Source organism: Cervus canadensis, chromosome 16, assembly GCF_019320065.1.
Source record: "Cervus canadensis isolate Bull #8, Minnesota chromosome 16, ASM1932006v1, whole genome shotgun sequence".
NCBI lineage: Eukaryota > Metazoa > Chordata > Mammalia > Artiodactyla > Cervidae > Cervus > Cervus canadensis.
The window spans coordinates 5,305,297-5,324,529 of record NC_057401.1 but is presented as its reverse complement, the minus strand read 5'-3'; the positions used below and the strand labels follow the sequence as shown (position 1 = coordinate 5,324,529).

Sequence of the window (19,233 nt, the reverse complement as noted above, 5' to 3'; positions counted from 1 at the left end):
TACCATGATGATGCTATGTCGTCCTGTCCTTGCACAAGGTATGTTAATCTTGATCTGCTAGTCGAGTTGCTAAATGTCTGTATTTCCCCACCAAAAAGAAACCATTCCCTTTGGATACGATCAATATTTTGTGGGGGAATACTGTGTTAACCATCAATATCCTGTTCCCTCATTAGACCTGGCATTTACTAAAAATTCCCGCTTATATCAATTACCACAATGATAACTGCCAAATGCTGGCTATCTATTTCTATCAATCCTTCTACATATACTAGTTAGTATAATTCAATAAGGAAGAGTGTTCCCCTCTCCTCCATTTATTTAGTCATGCATTTATTTATATCAGTATGGACCTATTTTATTTAATGGGCTATAACCTGATTCTGGAGAAGGAAGTGGTAACCCACTCCAGTCCTCTTGCCTGGAAAATCCCATGGACGGAGGAGCCTGGTAGGCTACAGTCCATGGGGTCGCAAAGAGTCAGACACGGCTGAGCGACTTCACTTTCACTTTTCACTTTCATGCATTGGAGAAGGAAATGGCAACCCACTCCAGTATTCTTGCCTGGAGAATCCCAGGGACAGAGGAGCCTGGTGGGCTGCCGTCTATGGGGTCGCACAGAGTCGGACACGACTGAAGCGACTTAGCAGCAGCAGCAGAGCTTGATTCTCTATCATTTATTCAGTTTGTCCTCAAAATTGCCCCTGATTTGGCCAGTGGGTGTTCCTATATCCTTCGACTTACCCACCCCACCACCACCAAATCATTCTTCAAGTGCTTCCATACTATCTGACCCAAGAAGATACCCCAGGCTTTCATCTTGTTCTTTTTCTGCCCTAGCCCCAGAATCAGCCTTTTTCCCCTCCAAGATATCCTGGATCCTTTCAGTGACAGAAGATACTTAGAAACTCAGATTTGGGTATTCCCTATAGTCATTGTTGATGGGTATTTATTGTTTCTAAGTCTTCTCAGAGGACAAAGCTAGGAAATACATGAACATACACAGACATATTTATAATTGTTTCTGTATCTGTGTACATTTATAAAACCGAGTTCATATTGGTACTTGTAAGTCCACTCCAACATTTCATGTCATTTTCTAGCCTTTCCCCTTCTCCTGTTTGTAAATTCTCTTCTCACTATGAGAAACCAAGCTCTCACTGGCCTCATTTTTTTGCTCAACGTAACCCATCTTTCAGCGAGCTGCCCTGGCAATCTCCTCTGCCCTCCACCTCTGCACATATTCCATGCTGGCCTGATCTACGGTCCCACACACACTGCTGCCGTGGCCTCGGCACAGGCCCCTCCACGTGTATGTCTAGGACACACTTCCGCTTGGCACCCTCTTCCTGCTCACCAACCATCCTCCTTGGACATCAACACCTCTGAGTCTTACGAGGAAGGAAAAGGAAGGGGATACGGGATGGACAAGGAAGACTTAATCATATTTTACTATTAATGCAAATGACACCAGTCACGCTGTACTATATATTTGGACAACTAATGAACAGACTTTAGGAAAGTAAATTTCCAAGGAACTTCTAAGAAAGAGTAGGTGAGCATGTGCAGAGAAGATCTGGGAGTAGGGCGGGACAGGGGAACAGAGAAGAGAGATGAGAAACATTTTGAAATTCCAGTCTGCTAGGACTGTCCTCACCTCCTCCAGATTGTGAAGCAGTAGTCTGTATGAACTGCTACAATGCCTGTTTCTACATTCAGCCCCCGTGAGATCACTAAATAAGCGAGTGATGTCAGTGTAACCTAGAGATACTGGTTCACAAATGACTCTTCCTAAGCAAGGTGAGCCAGCCTAGTAGGAGAACCATAATCTTCAGCAGGAAAGAAAAAAAGCCTCCAGCAGGCAGGAACTCCCTCAGATCTATTACAGAAAATTAAAGTGAGCATAGCAAGCAAGGCTCTCTAGTCAGAGGTGTCCCTGCAAGCTTTCAGGGCTGCCTCCTAAGAGTTTGCACTCCTCAGGGCCCCAAAGGTCCACTTTCATCTGTGCTGCCTCCAAGCTAGCAAGCCAGAATTTCTGCTCTATTGGTTTTGTGCTTTTCAATATTCCTTGAGGCAGCCTCGAGTAGGTCGTACAGTGAGCTACTTGCTTAACCGTCCAAGTTATTTTTCAAAGTATTAGCTCTCTTTTAGTTAGTGCTTCTGGTACAAAATTCATTAGGTTCTAAGTGATCTGCCTCTAGCCCACCTGCCCCATAAACTCTGTGATTCTTAGCATATAATTCTACAGAACACAGTATTTTTCAGAAATACACATTTCACATTTTAATAGAAAGGCCTGTCCACCTAAACTGCTACTGACTTATCAACATATGTGGTATGAGGCTAAAACAGGAGGACTAACACAATCCCCATTAATTCTGCTCAGTTTAAACCACTTCCTGTGCCAAAGTGGTCAAATTTACCTGGGCTGCCAAGAATTTTAGGAATGATACATTTATGATCTCTTGGTAATTTTCCAAAAAGATACAGGTTATCTAGGCCAGAGAAGTTTATCCTAAGCAAGGTCAGATAAAATTCAGTCTTCTTTTCTTGCATAAAGCATATAGTTTCCTCACTGAGGACCATCCAGGGCTCAAGAGTGTCAAGGATTTAACCTCTAAAGGGTCATAAAACCTAGAATTCATAATACTAAGGAAACTGAGGATTCCAGCTAGAGAATGAGGAGGCTGCATCTGGGAGCTTACTGGACAACATCGTGATGAAGTGTTTAGCCCCAGATGAACACTCTGAACAGAAGATATGCTTTCTGAGGAGAGAATGGAAACTGAGTCTGCCTGGCCTGAAATCTCAGCATAGCTTCCTCCAGGACATTTTATTAAAGAGGAAAAAAAGAAAAAAAATCTGTGTTTATTTCAATCTTTGGCTGTTTGGAAGCCATTTTGCCTCAACCTTCCAAAAGACTGATCATTTTAAGGAAAATGTAATGGCACAGTAAATTAAATCTCAATCTAAATGGGACATTATTAAACCTCATTATTAGACCTTACAGGTTTTTAGAGAAAACCTTTCTATCCTCCATAACGTTTCTATTTCCATTCAGGAAACCAAGACAAAATAGATAAGGGAAAAAAGCAAGCAAGGATATATGGTTGCTATATGGTCTGCTACTTTGATTTCTGTCAGGGTCACTTAGACCCACAGTTAAATGAAATACTTCTGGATAACTAGTTCTCTGTTTTTTTGCACGATTGGCTTCTTATTCAGCCATCAGCTCAAGTATCACATCTGCAAAGAGGATTTACTTAACCAACAAATCTCACAAGTCTCTTCTGAAATTTTGCATATCATATCAACCGGCTTTCTTTTCAGGACTTACTCTCTAATATTTTCACACTTATCTCCCTTCGCCCACTAGAATACCAACTCTGTGTGAGCAGGGGCTTTCTTTCACAATCTTATTTACTAAATAATCCTAAGAACAGTGTACAGCATTCAGAAAGCATACAAATATTTGATGAATGAAAAAATATTAAGAAAATGATATAACTCTTAAGATTCCCTACAACTCTAGTTACATTTTTCAAAAATTCAGACTTAATCTAAGATTTTAAACTTATAAACAATTAACTGTACACTATATAGTCCATGGAATTCTCCAGGCCAAAATACTGGAGTAGGTAGCCTTTCCCTTCTCCCGGGGCGCTTCCCAACCCAGGGATCGAACCCAGGTCTCCTGCATTGCAGGTGGATTCTTTACCAGCTGAGCCACAATGGAAGCCCAAGAATACTGGAGTGGGTAGCCTATCTTTTCTCCAGCAGATCTTCCCAACCCAAAAATCAAACCAGGATCTCCTGCATTGCAGGCGGATTCTTTACCAACTGAGCTATGAGGGAAGCAGCAGTCATAAAAGGTAGGAAATAGGAAAATGCATAACTGAATTTAGCCAAGGCAGGACACACAGACAACAGTGCAGTTAGCAGCTGTTTGCCCACAATCGAATCCTAGAGTTTTCCAAATGATGTTTACGCTTTTTGATTTAGTCCAACCACTTGCTTCAGCTGGTTTCCAAAGTCCTACTCCCTTTCCTTTCGAGAACTAATTTTATACGCTGTACTAGGCAGACAGGACAAGGGAACAATGCAATCACAACTGAACACCTGGAGCCAGATAATATTATTATTATACTAACAGCAACCACTACCTATGTGTTATCTACTATGTGCCACAGTCTGGGCACTGCGCTGTGAACGGCTCTTTCTAAACATACCTTCATCGATGTCAGGAGGCAATCCACCCACAAACACCTTGCGAGAGTATCGCTCCACCCTTTCTCCATTCTGGTGAGTGAAGCAGTGGGGCGAACCCAGACCGCTGTGAAGAGGCTGATCCCCACGGCCATCATCCAGGAATCCATCTTCCATTGGAAACAGTGAGGACTGACCTGGAAGAGAAAGCAGGAAGGAAAAAAAAGCTAACAGAAAACCCTCCTTGCCATTGATTATCTTACACAAGAAACAAGGAAAACAGCAGATCCAGTAACGCTGCTGCTTTTATCTTTCTCACTGAATAATAAATCACTTAGATATGCTCTTGAATTTCCATCACCTTAAGGTCCCAACTGAGTCAGAGAGAAAGTACATGGTTAAACAGAGGGCTGCTCAACCATCCCACTGGGATCCAGAAACTTGAGAGAGGTGAACTGGAAGTATAGTAGGAGAGAGCAGTCTTTTGAAAGTAGTTGGCAGAGACTGCACTGCCTTGGCAGGGCCCCATGGCCACTGGCAATCTAGATATATACACTAAGTATTAAATTTGACCATCAGATGCTAGATCACTTAAATTTCTTTAAAACATCATACAATATAGCCTACCCAATTTCCTTTAAGACCGCCCCTAAAATGAAGAAGTTGATTTTTAAAGTAAGCACTCATCTTGGTTTACCTTAATTAATGGAAGGTCATGAAAACCCATTTATGCTGTTTCCTAACTTCATTAGCTACTCTGACAGAATTTAAGATTTTTAGGTATGCTAAAGATAAATTTTCTTTTAGTTGAGTAATCATCAGCTAGTACAGGTAGTATCTAATTCTAAAAACTAGTCATTAAATTTGCTGTTAGAAAATCCTATCGTATAGAATATAAAAGCAGAAAAGATCAGAGATACCAGTTGTGGTTAATATTCTTGCCATACTTACCTGCCAGCAAAATACAAACTTATAAATCATAAGCAAAATAAAGAGCTACAAGGAACTGTAGAATCTCTCAAAAACTGTTTTGTCACTTTTCAGGCTGCCAATTTACTTCTAGGTTCTGCATAAGGAATTTGTTAATGGATCCTGCAGAAATATATCTTAAGTGCTCTTCCTTCACTGAAACATTCCAATGTCTTTCTGTCACACTTGCCTTCCTTAACAGTATATTTAGTACGAATTTACCCTATAAAATCACAGTTCAAAAGTTACATAATAAAGATAAAAAATGACTCTAAAATTGGAGGTTATTTCTGGATTTTCAAAAGTCACTTTTATTTTAAAGCTACCTTATTTAACTAACTTTCTTATAAAAAGGCAAAACTAATACAGGAGGGAAAAATAAAGTTTATTCACATACCTCTAGGAAATGATTCTTCAAAAAACTATCTAAAATGTCTAGAGCTTTTTCCCCCAATGTCTGAAATCTCTAGGATTAGGTATCTACTTAATCTAATTTTAAACAAAACACAGAACTATGCTTAGTAATAAATAGATAAATAAATAAATAATTTTGAAAGTAGATATAAGGTATTCAAGCATAACTTATACCTCCGATATAATCAGGTATTTTGAGACTAGTCATACCATATTTTCCTTTTTACATATTCTTAATTTTATTCTAAGATACTCCTTTCAGAAAGGAAAAAGAGAAACAAATCTTTAGATATAAATAAAATGAGTTTGAAATTATTTCAAATCAAATCCAAATCCTACCATTCCAACTCCCTCAGTTAGAATGTCTGTGATGTTAACTATAACACATAAAGTATATATCAATCACAGCTATATTTCACTCCCCCTCCCCGCTTCCCAGTAAGGGTTAGAAATTGAGCAAACTTGGGTCCTCTCCAAATACAACTGATACATTCAAAAGTTAGAAATAATAATGTTACCTCTCCTTCGCCCATATGTCCTTGCTGCATGTCAAATGAGAAAACAAAAAAACAAAAAAAAAAACCTTTCAAACATTGTCAAAAGAATCAACTGTGATTTCATCTACCAGCTTAAGAAACTGAAAAAACAAACAAACAAACAAAAAAACTGGCTATATTCCTTGTTTCCTGGTAAATGTCTCAAAAAAATATGGAATTTTGATGCCGAGAGGTCAATGAATTTTGTTTTTAAAGTTCTTCAAGGACATTGTAAAAATCTATCGAGTTTTACTTGTATTAAGGGGAAGCTTTCTGCTGTAATTGTCACCTGAGGTCCAAACTAGTATGAAACTAAGAGAGTATGTAACAGTCTAAATCAAGTTCCACCATATTGATCTTAATTTCTCTCAGAATTCCCTGCTAACTAGCCATTTAATTCATGACTTTTTTTTTTACCATGACAGGATAAAGAGCAATTCTGTTCTATTTCTCAATTATTCCCTAGTGAAGAAACTCATAACAAATGAAATCTTTAGGCAATTTATAAACTTTCTTTTAGCCAGTTTCTTGTCCCTAACTAAATCTTCCACCATGACCCAGAAGTTGAAAAGCATTAAAAAGTTTGGCATTTTATCATGAAGTAGATTCCAACTAATAAGAGAAGAAAAAGAATACAAGATAATACAGACATATAATTATAAGTATATATCTGAACACTTGGGAAATGGCAGGATAAATTTCAAATCAGGAAACTTTTGAGAAAATGTTTTCCTCAAATGAACTGGAACTTGGTTGTGTAGTTACTCTAATTCTATTCAACATACACTTCCTGAACGCCTGACCTTGCTAATCACTATAACACACTGCTGTGACTGCAGGGAACTTATAGGCTATTCAGCCACATAAGCAAATAATGATAATGTGACTATTATAGCAATAAGCCTGTTAAGTGTCAGGTGCAATGGGAAAAGAGGAGGAGGAGAAACTGGTTTTGATTAAAGAGTCAGAGAGGAGAGGGTATGGCTCTGAGATAGATCTTAAAGGTAAAATAGAGAAAGGGCACTGCTGACCTGGCAATGGCACAAATAGGGGTGCTATAATACTCAGGGAAAGATGCCCAGAACAGAAGAATATGGAAGAAGTGAGGTCTTGGCTAGAGAGAAAATTTAAACAGAAAGCCGGGATAGGTTTTCCAGTTAGAAACTGTAAGCTTTTAGGAGATCATTATATAAACTGGTCAAGTTTTCACTCTTAGCTCTCTAGATAAATGCTAAGTACAACTCAGTTATAACTGAGTTACAAATGTAACTTAAAAGTACCATGTGCCTATTTTCCAAAATGAAATCATGTCTCATACCAAAGTAGTTTCTAACATTATTAGACAATATTGAATTTCACCAAAGTACTTGGGCAAATGGATTAAAACCAATAAAACCTCCCTCTGCAGTTAGGTTTTTCACTTTAGTAATTCTTAAAATTGGGGTGAGGGTGGAGGTATTTTCTTCCTTAGTGAACCTGACACAGGTTAGGAAGAGAAAGATATCACAGAAGTAGATATTTGTTTAAGAATATTGTATTCTTATGACTGCTTCAAAGACAATAGAGTTTGGGGAAACAAATGATTTGAAAATCTTGGTTCTGTTAATCTTGAAAAGTTGATTGATGCTGCTTGGATTTCCGAGAAAACAGTTATTTGAAAAAGAGTAGGCATTTAGCAGCTACAAAATTAACATTAAAAACTCTCATGTGCATGCTGCGTGCTAAGTTGCTTCAGTTGAATCCAACGTTTTGCAACCCCATGGACTGTAGCCCACCAGACTCCTCTGTCCATGGGATTTTCCAGGCAGGAATACTACAGTGGGTTGCCATTTCCTTCTCCAGGGGATCTTCCCGACCCAGGGATCAAACTCTTATGTCTCTTATGTCTCCTGCATTGACAGGTGGGTCCCTTACCACTAGCCCCACCTGGGAAATCCAAATAGTTTTCACTACTTTAAAAGTAAGTTTCACTATTTCAAAAGTAAGATTCAAGAACAGTAAAGCCTATACATCAAAAGCAAAAATTGAAGACACTCAAAGTCTTCAAATGTGTACTTTCAAACTTTCATTCTAAACCACAAAATTAAGCTGGTTAATACAAAAGAATTGACTTAAATTCAGAGATTAAATGCCAAAAACAACATTTTCCCACATTTAGGTTATAGGCATATAATGCTTAAAGCAACAAAAACTGCCCAATTAAATAGGCAAATCAATATAAACTAATACCAAAAAATAAAAACAATGACATTCTGGAGCACAGAAAATAAGAATGCTTAAATTTTTTTTCCACTTATTATAATGATATACATTATTTTAATGTAGATTTGGATGTATGATATATATGTGTGTACTTTCATATATATATATATATATAGGATATCATAAGCATACACTTCAATGAACTTTCCATAACACGAACACATCTATGTAACCAGAACTCAGGTATGAAATGAACAGTAAGTGATGTTACTTCATCTGTGTATGAAAGAGGTACTAAAGCATTGTTCTCTCACTAGTTTCAAATTACACTTGGTGCAAACTGTATTATGATGAAATGCTTATAACACAGATCTTCATCAGTTTCCTGAGGAAAATGTCAGACAGATTTCCAGTCTCAAGATTATCAAGCGTTACGCATTATTTCACATTTTACAAACACCAGAGGTAGTGGCAGTTTAAAAAATCATTTAAATAATGTTTAAAGAAATATGTATTTTGGAAAACTTCTAGCTAAGTCAGCAGAAATAAACTCTGCTTAGAATTTTCCAATAATTACCATAGAATATACACTGTTAAGACTTCCCTGGTAGCTGAGCTAGTAAAAAATTCACCAGCAATGCAGGAGACCCTGGTTCGATCCCTGCGTTCAGAAGATCCCCTGGAGAAGGGAAAGGCTACCCACTCCAGTATTCTGGTCTGGAGAATCCCATGGACAGAGAAGCCTGGTGGGCTACAGTCCACAGGGTCCCAAAGAGCTGCACACGGCTGAGTGACTAGGCACAGCACAGCACGTACACTGTTAGTTTTTAAAGGATGTATGTTAGTATTGAATACAAATCCTCCGGCTCCCATCAGAGTTAACATGAAGACTATTTATATGCTTATCACTTATATTACTTGGTTTTGATCTATATAATTTGGTGTTCAGTACTAAAATGATTCAAGAATGTTCTAAATGGGCTGGAAACATTATGGCCATAAATTTTTATAACTTTTGGGTGAATGTTGCTGTTAGATGTATTGATAAATACATTATTTCCAAAGTATCTTTACAAGATTGCTTACAAATGCCCTATATTCATCAGCAAATTTCCTCTAGTAAAATATTTCAGTAGTCTGGCATTCTAGACTTTCAAAAATGTACAGAAAGACTCTTATCAAGTCTTTTTCAACACATATTATATATATATATATATTATAAAAACGAAAATATTTATCTCTTAAAAAGTATCTTTTTCTTATTTGGTTGTAACGTGTTAGAAAAGGAACAAATTAAACATAATAGTGGTATATTCACAAAATATATCACAAAAAATATAGTCATTTAAAAAATATGGTACATATTCATGTGCTGATATTAAACATCTCTAAAATGTAGCTTGCATGAGGTACCTAAGTGTATATTGTATGATTCTTATTATATGAACTTAACAATAAAGGAAATATAAATAGATACATGGGAATAAATATTTTTTCTAGAAACAACCACAAGAACCTTTGGGGACAGGAAGTGGAATGATGAAATAAAGACTGATTCCGCTTCTTGTTTTATCCTTTTCTGTTGTATTCAAATTTACACTTTTATGTGCACTATATTACCATATTTGTTAATGGATCCTTTTGAGTTTTCTTCTTGGTACTTATATTAAAAACAAGACTTAAACAGGCATTTCTCCAAATAACAAACATATGAAGAGATGGTCAACATCACTACTTCAATGCAAATCAAAACTATAATCAGGTATCTCCTTCACCCCAGACAGGATGGCCATAATCAAAAAATCTACAAACAAGTGCTGGAGAGGGTGTGAAGAAAAAGGAACTCTCCTACACTGCTGGTGGAAATGTAAATTGATACAGACACTATGGAAAACAGTATGGAAATTCCTTAAAAAACTAGGAATAAAACCACCATATGACCCAGCAATACCACTTCTAGGTATATGCCCCGAAGAAACCAAAACTGAAAAAGACACATGTACCCCAATGTTCACTGCAGCACTATTTACAATAGCCAAGACATAGAAGCAACCTAGACGTCCATCAACAGATGAAAGGATAAAGAAATTGTGGTACGTATATACAATATAATACTGCTCAGTCATAAAAATGAATACATTTGAGTCAGTTCTAATGAAGTGGATAAACCTAGAGTCTATCATACAGAGTGAAGTAATCAGAAAGAGAAAAACAAATATTGTGTATTAACACATATACATGGAATCTAGAAGGATGGTACTAACGAATCTGTTCGCAGAGCAGCAATGGAGACACAGACATAGTGAACAGACTGATGGACAAGGGTGGGGGAGAAGAGGGAGAGGGTGAAATAAAAGAGAGAGTAGCATGGATGCATATACACTAACATATGTAAACATACAGCCAATGAGAATTTGCTGCATGACTCAGGGACTCAAACGGGAGCTCTGTAATAACCTAGAGGGGTGGGAATGGGCGGAAGCTGGGAGGGAGACTCAAGAGGGAGGGCACATATGTACACCTATGGTTAATTCATGTTGATACATGTTGGTACCTTACAACCAATATTGTAAACCAATCATCAATCAAGTAAAAATAAATAATTTAAAAAAACAAATGATATATTAAAAGCATCCTTTCCTACATGAGGGCATCTGATTCTGTAAATAGGACTTTAATGAAAAGGAAAGAATTTGAGCCAGTTGAACTGAGGTGAATGAACCTAGAGCCTGTTACACAGAGTGAAGTAAGTCAGAAAGAGAAAAACAAATACCATATATTAATGCACATTTATGGAATCTACGAATATGTTATTGATGAATCTATGTGCAGGGCAGGATAGAGACACAGATGGAGAGAACAGACTTGCAGACACAGCAGGGGCAGGAGAGGGCAGGAGAATCGAGAGAGTAGCACTGAACACGCACACATCAGCATGTGTGACACGGAGAGCTGGTGGGAGGTTACCGCACAGCACGGGGCTCAGCTCAGCGCGCGCTGACCACCCAGAGGGGCGAGACGGAATGGTGGCGCGAGGGAGGCTCAAGACGGAGGGGGTGTGTGTATACTTACGGGTGACTGACGTTGTACGGCAGAAACCAACACAACATTGTAAAGCAATCCTCCTCCAATTAACAATAAATTTTAAAAAAAAGAACAGGACTTTAGGCTATAAAGGATAAAATATGGCTAGCTTTTAGTGGGCAATGAAAGACCTATACTACTTATGCTACCTCAGGCTGGTCTACCTCCATTTAGGCTCCCTGTTGAGAAGGTAGATAGCAATGCTACTTGGAAAAACAAGGGGAGATGGGTCAGAGTAGAAGATGTTATCAAATAACTTGTTTTTCCAGTAGGACCAAAAAAAAAGTATGTGGGAGAATCAGTCAAATTAGTAAACCAGTTAAAAAGATATAAATCAAAGACTGGATGCTGAAAGGAGTTAATCTGTAACCAAAAGAATAAAGGTGGCAGAACCAAAAAGCAGACAATCATCACAAAGGCCAAAGTATATAATTCAACAAAGATGCAAAGAATCATTTTAAATGATTTTATAAATCATCCCCTAATTTCTTAATGGGATCACTGTCACAAAATTATTTTAGATATATGCTTTATGAGTTTCCCTGGTAGCTCAGCTGGTAAAGAACCCGCCTGCAATGCAAGAGACCCCAGTTCAATTCCTGGGTCAGGAAGATGCCCTGGAGAAGGGATAGGCTACCCACTCCAGTATTCTTGGGCTTCACTAGTGGCTCAGCTGGTAAAGAATCCACCTGCAATGCAGGAGACCAGGATTCGATCCCTGGGTTGGAAAGATCCCCTGGAGAAGGGAACAGCTACCTACTCCAGTATTCTGGCCTGGAGAATTCCATGGACTGTAGAGTCCATGGGGTCGCAAAGAATCAGACACGACTGAGCAACTTTCACTTTCATATGATTTACAGAATTTCTTATGTCACATTGGCTTGTGTTTATACTAGCTTGCTATACTAATTCAAAGAATGCTGACAAGATATAATAAATCTATGAGAGGATTATTTAAATTGCTTACAGAAGGGCAGAGACTGAATGTAATTCAGTTTCTGTATTTCCCAAACCCTCAGTTTATTATTTATAAAAATGGAAAAATGAATAACAAAAGATATCACATATATATATGATGGTCTGACAGACACCTCAGTAAATAATAATTTTCTTCCTCCCTTAAAAGTAAACTCATATGTATATATATATTCTTAGGTTGATCTTCAACAGTTACTTTCAGCTCTTCATTACTATTCCAAGGCTAACGACTGTAGAGCACTTCAGAGTTTACAATAGGTTTTCATATTGTCTTTTTCATGAAAGGATCTTTCAACATGCTCCTTCCTGTAGCAGCTATGAACCATATTACATACATTTTCAGCAAGTGACTACAATCTACATTTCTCCTGGGCAAATTATGCCCTCCCTTTCCATAGATATCTGTCCCCTACCCTTCCTAAGCAAACAATCTTCTCCCTTTAAAAGAACTATAATTAAGAGATATTTTTCTATGCTAACTTTTAAAAGATTTCTTACTAATCTCTTCTGGGACAAGCAAGTACTTTAGCTGATGCTTCTAAGTGAGAGGCATCCACAGAGGAAAAGAAATACATACATGCATCTGTTCAAAACTAGTATTTTTTGCTGCTCTCTAACTTTCCCTGCCAGAAGCTTCATTTTTGAAGCAGCTAATCCTAAATACTAAAGCTGTAAAGTGGGAGGTTGAAGAAAAAAGTACCACACACAGGCACTTTTATACAGAGGTGGTGGTAGTGGTTAAATGTTAGTTTTCTTGGATAAAATAAAGTTTCAAGTTGGGTAAAAGGAAAATTAACCATTCAATCTGATATCTAGCTCAGAGCTAAACCAAGACACACCAGAGACATATGAGATGAATCTGGCCTATGCTTAGCACTGCTTTCTGACTTAGCTGAGAAACTGTTTCAGGGTTGCTTTTCATAACTATAAAATGAATACTCTATATTCCTACTATGTAAGATAAACTAGGAAATGTTATCCGTTAAGGGATGAATAGTGGTCCCTCCTCAAAATCCATATGCTAAAGTCCTGACCCTCAGAACCTCAGAATGTGACTATTTGAAACAGGGGCTTTAAAGAGGTGGTTAAAATTAAAATAAAAGAGGTCACCAGGCTGGCCCTGATCCAATATGACTGGTGTCCTTATAAGAGATTAGGACGTAGACTTTCACAGAGGGGAAAACCGTGTAAAGACAAGGAAAAGACAGCTATCTACAAGTCAAGGAGGGAAGCCTCAGAAGAAATCAACCTTGCTGACACTTTGATATCAGACTTCGAGCTTCCAAGACTAGAAATAAATTTCAGTTTAAGCCATCCAGTCAGTGGTACCTGTTATGGCAGTCCTAGAGAACTAATTACAGTATCCAAAATGTAGCCAGAAAGTTGTTTTGTTTTTTTAGTACATTTAAAATCCAAGAATCTCCCCCTAAGGATGCCCCTCAAAAAAAATCTCTACAACTAGTAACACAACAATAATAATTCCCTAGGATACACAATTAATATTTGTTGAATTATACTGGCAATGCCTCTTAAAAGTCATGAGTGGTAATATGAAGGTAATTGCATAGTCTGAAAACCAATGATTGAGTACAGCCATGGGGAAAAAAGAAAGTAATCTGATCTGCTGGGTGAGCAAGCCCTTTTTTATCTTTGTACATGTAAATACTGATATTATTCCAATATAACTGCTGAAGCTAGTAGACTAAGTATTCTGAATCTTTTTATTTATTTAGAATTTAAACCCCACTTCTTCCCCCAAACCTTTGATTGCTTGAAAATTTCAAAACAAGTTATACAATAAAAGTCACGTTGAAATTCCAAAGTACATATAAGTTAGGAAACAGTTCTTTCATATGTTTATTCAAATAAAGCAAGAAATGGTTCTCAATTCAACAGAGGTTTGGAAGAAAAAGCTGAAAGTTATTAACTGAAGCAAAGTAAAGTAGCTATATAATCACCTTTCTAAAGGTTTTTAAAAGCCTGAACAGACTACTTGTGATGGACAGAAAAGAACAGCTCCTGCTGGTTCCTTTAAGTCTCAAAGTTGAATAATGAATACAAAGCAACACAACATATTAGGCTTATTTTCAGCTTTCAGAAAAGGCTGAATGGATGTAAGATGTAAAGAGACTGCATTTAAAAGTAAATAAATTAAATTTCAGGTTATCTATCTTAATAAGAGACAAAGAAAGCATGTTCAATATTAGATAATTTTTTCAACTCACCATAATCTCTTGGTTTGTGTTTCTTTGTCCCCTTGCAAATCTTTAGCACTAATATTCCCAAAATGACATTCTAATTAATTTAGTTTGACTACATACCAGGTGCTACGCTAAATGATTTTACATGTACTTAATCTCCCCCACAATCCTACAAGATGGGTATCACTTGTGATTTTTGAGTTTATCTTCATTAAACACAAGTAATACATTAAACTAGCTCTGCAATACAGGAGTCCCCAAAACTTGAGCTATAGTGAGAACAAAGTGCTATCAAGAATTATCAAAAAAAAAAAAAAAAAGAATTATCATACGAATGAGACCAATTTATCTACATAAGCAATCCACCATGGAAGATGTTTCAAAAATCTGACTGAAGAGAATGGGCAATTTGTTATTGCTGTTTAGTTGCCCAGTCATGTCCAACTCTTCTGTGACCCTGCCAGGTTCCTCTGACCATGGGACTTCCCAAGCAAGAGTACTGGAGTGGGTTGCCACTTCCTTCTCCAGGGGATCTTCCCGATCCAGGGATCAAACTGGAGTCTCCTGCATGCCTAAATCAAGGTGACTAAAGAACTGTCTTAACATCCCTCCACCTCGTGTTAATTTCAAGATTTTTAAGCAACCTTCTATACTCTGGACTCTGCTGTCAGAGAGGGAATGGATCTATCAGTAGACTCCAGTATCTAGAGATACTGGAAGTATTTCCCCATTATGAATGTATAAACTGGCATCCAGTATAAGTCAGCTTGTTATTAAGAACTAACACTTGATCATACTGACAAAATCAAGTTCTGGGACCCTACAAAGCTGAATACTGGATCTGAGACCATGGCAGCCATAACCCCATACTCTGGGTCTTGCCTGAGGAGGTAGCAAGTTTCCCCTCTTTGACATCTCTTTGTTCTTTATCTTCCTATCTTTCAGTTTGAGATAGTGTTAACCTCAGTCAGTTTACTTCTAGAATAAAATTTCCATGTATACAACAGTAAAAAACCATCTAGTCTACTTCTAGAGGGTGTAGGCAGTAAAATTTCAAAACACAAATTTTTTTTTGGGGGGGGAGTTACCTTTATTTTTCCTTTGCCAAGTGAGGGTCATTAAAAAATAACCTAATCTTGAAAGAAAGGATATTAAGGGGGGTGGGGGGGTATAAGAGGAAAAAAATCTTATAGTAGACTCTAAAAAACTAAGTGAATTTGGCTTTAAGGAAAACCCAGCAGAGAATGTTTCTTTTTCTCAACTCAACAAAGATACTCCAGGGACAACTGACCTAATTAATAATTTAGCAGTAATGAAACAATTGAGAGAATGAAGAGTTGATCCCTTTGCCTAAGACAGAACAACACTATCTCAGATCTTGGTTGCTTGCAATTTCCAGCACCTGACTCTGGAACTCATTCCACAGGAAAAGATGAAACCACGCTACAATGGCAACCCTTATATTACTCCTCCTTATCCTGACGCCACTGTCACCAGTTTGGGATTTCAGTCTATACACAGTTATGCTCAAAGACTGTATTTTGGCATTATTTCTGGCACTGTAGCATGTAAAGACCAAAGACTGATGAACAATGGAGGTTTTCACAAGCCACATGGTCTCCAGAGGATCTAATGCATGCAGCAACTCTCATAAATCAAATCTCCTTCTAACTTTTCTTGGCTCAATAATCCTATATTCTACAGAACACTGATTTTTAAACAGTACAGAAAAAGAAATCCAGTTAAAAAAGTAAGTTTCAACTCCTAATTCATACTAGACCATGGACAAGGAGGAGGATTTTTTTGGTTTTGCTTTGTTTGGGGAATGTGGAGAATATGGTTATTTGGTCAAGAATATTTCACAGAAGTGGTGGGACTTAAAATGAGTTTTAGCAACTCATTTAGCAACTCATTCATAGTAGATGGCACTATGAATACACAAATTTGAAATCCATATACAATAGTAAAAGAGTGAAAAAGAAGTAAACAAGACTTTTGTATTCCACCCAATTATTTTAAACTATAGTCTTATAAAAAACTTTTTAAAAATTCTTTAATTCCTTCTGTGAGTAGATGGCCCCTCCTTCCTTAATAAATATAGTTTGCTTCAGAATACACATATAAAAAGAGAGCAGCTCAGTGGTAATATTTAGAATAGGCAAGGAGAATTTACTAAAGGCACTACGAAGGCTGATAAAACTTCATTTTTCTTGTTGTCATCAGATAACAAACAGTGAATGACCTTGTCCTTTGCAAGGTCAAGCTCTGTGGTCTTAGGCTGTTTTTTCTGATTTTAGATCTCTGATTACCTTCCCTTTCCTTTTCCAACTACACAGAAATGGTTTTCGTGTTGACATTTCAAAGGTCACTCTACAGAAGCAAACACTGAATTAAGCCATTCTTTATGTGTCATTATGGGATCCTCATTTATTTTCACTGTCACCAGTTTTAAGACAGCAAATTAGTTGGCTCTCATAGTTTAAAAAAAGTTTCTGCTCTAATTTGAAGGACTAGTAATTATTCATAAAGTATCTGACAGATTAATAGCAACTTGCAGTTATCATTGCAGGGCAAACTAATGTCATTTCTCCACCTGCTGAAGCACAACTACTATATTTTCTAACCAGTACTAACTTGTTTCAGTTCTGTGACTTTCACTAGGGTGAATCAATTATTATCACTTACCATTAATAAGCAGAGAGCTATCGGATCCTGGATATGAATAGTTTAGACGACCTAAGGGTAGAAGAAGGCCATTACTATATTTTTTCCATAGATGGTTTAAATATATTCAACAACAAAGCTGAATTAATTGCTTAATAGGTATTTTAAAAACCATATTATGGGAATAAAACTTAGCTGTGCTAATAAACACACAGAGTCAGAGGACATACCAAACAGCATATTCACAAACATTCAGAAGGGAAAGCCTGAAAGTGGGAAAATAAAACACCCTTATATTTCACTATTCAGTCATTCTAATTTCCAAATCCCCATCCAAAGCAATCTTGACACCATGATGTCCTCATATCAACTCCTAATAATAATCTTCATGTTTTTCCCCCATAAATGTGCAAGTTTTCTTTCATGTGCAGTTCTTTACTGCTTTTTAAAAGTATGTAGCTAGCAGTAGTATTTTTTATATGAATCATAACAAAAGTGCCAGTTTTATGCCTACATGTACAGACATGCCAGTAGGTTTAAATTCACATCTAAGGGAATAAATACAGAAAGTAAAGGAACACATTTCACTGTACTTACACATGAAGAAAATAGCAAAGCACATAGCAAAATGCACAAGAGGCAGAAGAGCATTCAATAAATGCTGGGTTAATTTTCTCTGAATATTGAACCTAAAATGGGTACTCAAGATACCCATGAGAAAAGGGCTTATGAAAGTCTAAAATTTTTGGAGGATACACCATCTTCCACAAATAAAGGGGGGAATGCATTTCTACTCTGGAAGAGTTTCTACATGTAAGTTGAGGTATCCAGACTGCACATACTATGAACCTAGATCTATGCTATAAATTATAAAACTCATTATTACAACATTTTTATGTCTCCATATTCCACATGCCCTTCATACGAATGGTAAAGAACCCTCAAGTCTTGCTCATCTAAGCAATGGAAAGGGGAACTTGATGGTTAATTACCTACCAGAGTACAGCACTCTACGCATCAGGAGTAGTGTGAGAATATAAAATTGACTCAGAATTACAAACATTCCAATTAGGAAACAGCAGTTTAAACTCTGACCCCACAGAACCATAACAGACTCTCCAAGACAATAAAAACGGTGGGTAAGCAGAGCTTCTCCCATGAGGAGCAAGCCTTTCAGGATGCCGGGAAGACTCCAGACCCCACCTAGTTCCAATGAGCACTGTGGGAGCTAGTACGTGGTCCTATTCACCAGCAGCCACACATTTAAAAGTATTTAGAAAGGAACTTTAGACCTCAGCTATCCTTCAGTCTCTCAAAATCCTCTTTCAAATAGTCTCCACAGAAATAAACTCATGCCATGAAAAGAGAAAAGTGTTCTCTGTTGCTAATAGCTTTAATTAATCCACATGTGAAACTTGGGAGTCTAATATGAAACAAAATCTGTAAGTTTTTCTACAATTTAAAACCAAATACAAGGATTTTTTAAATTGCAAATTGCTTCACTTAAAATTTCAGTGTGTTCCTGTTTAGGGAGGAAAGGTAGGGATGGAGACAGGCAAGGAGGAGGTGAAAATTAACTTTGATATTTCAATTTCTTCCTAAAAATTGGCTTTGTTATTTAATGTTTATATACACAGCCAAGTATCTAAATCCAGTGAATTCCAGCTTAACTGCTTTAACTGCAAGCCCAGATCATATGACCTGTCACAAGAATATCTTTAAAAAAGCACAGACTTGAGATGCTGGAACAAGAACATGACCTTAACTGTTAAAAACTTGGGAGGGAGGGAGGGCGCCAGGGAGGGAGGGAGTAGTGTTTCTGAATCACTTAACTCGGAGCAGCAGCTGATCTTCTGTGATGAAACACTTGCATTACTTTTGCAGCTGTAAAACCCTTTAGTCAATGAACTAACAGTTATCACTCATACCATTTTTATCATAAAACACTTTTTAAAAAGATGATATAAATCAACACAGAA

General features: G+C 37.3%; 1 protein-coding gene across 3 annotated transcripts in view; it reads right to left on the bottom strand.

The window, feature by feature from the left end:
- CPEB4 (cytoplasmic polyadenylation element binding protein 4) overlaps positions 1-19,233 on the bottom strand; it is a 68,559-nt gene that overhangs the window by 11,216 nt on the left and 38,110 nt on the right. The window contains exons 3-5 of one of the 3 annotated variants that reach the window (XM_043488513.1): positions 17,276-17,326; positions 6,108-6,131; positions 4,230-4,403 (exon numbers count right to left, since the gene is read on the bottom strand). In XM_043488513.1, coding sequence (XP_043344448.1) covers positions 4,230-4,403; positions 6,108-6,131; positions 17,276-17,326 — 249 coding nt within the window. The remainder of the gene's footprint in view (positions 1-4,229; positions 4,404-6,107; positions 6,132-17,275; positions 17,327-19,233) is intronic. The other 2 variants (XM_043488514.1, XM_043488516.1) reach the window with 2 other exon arrangements.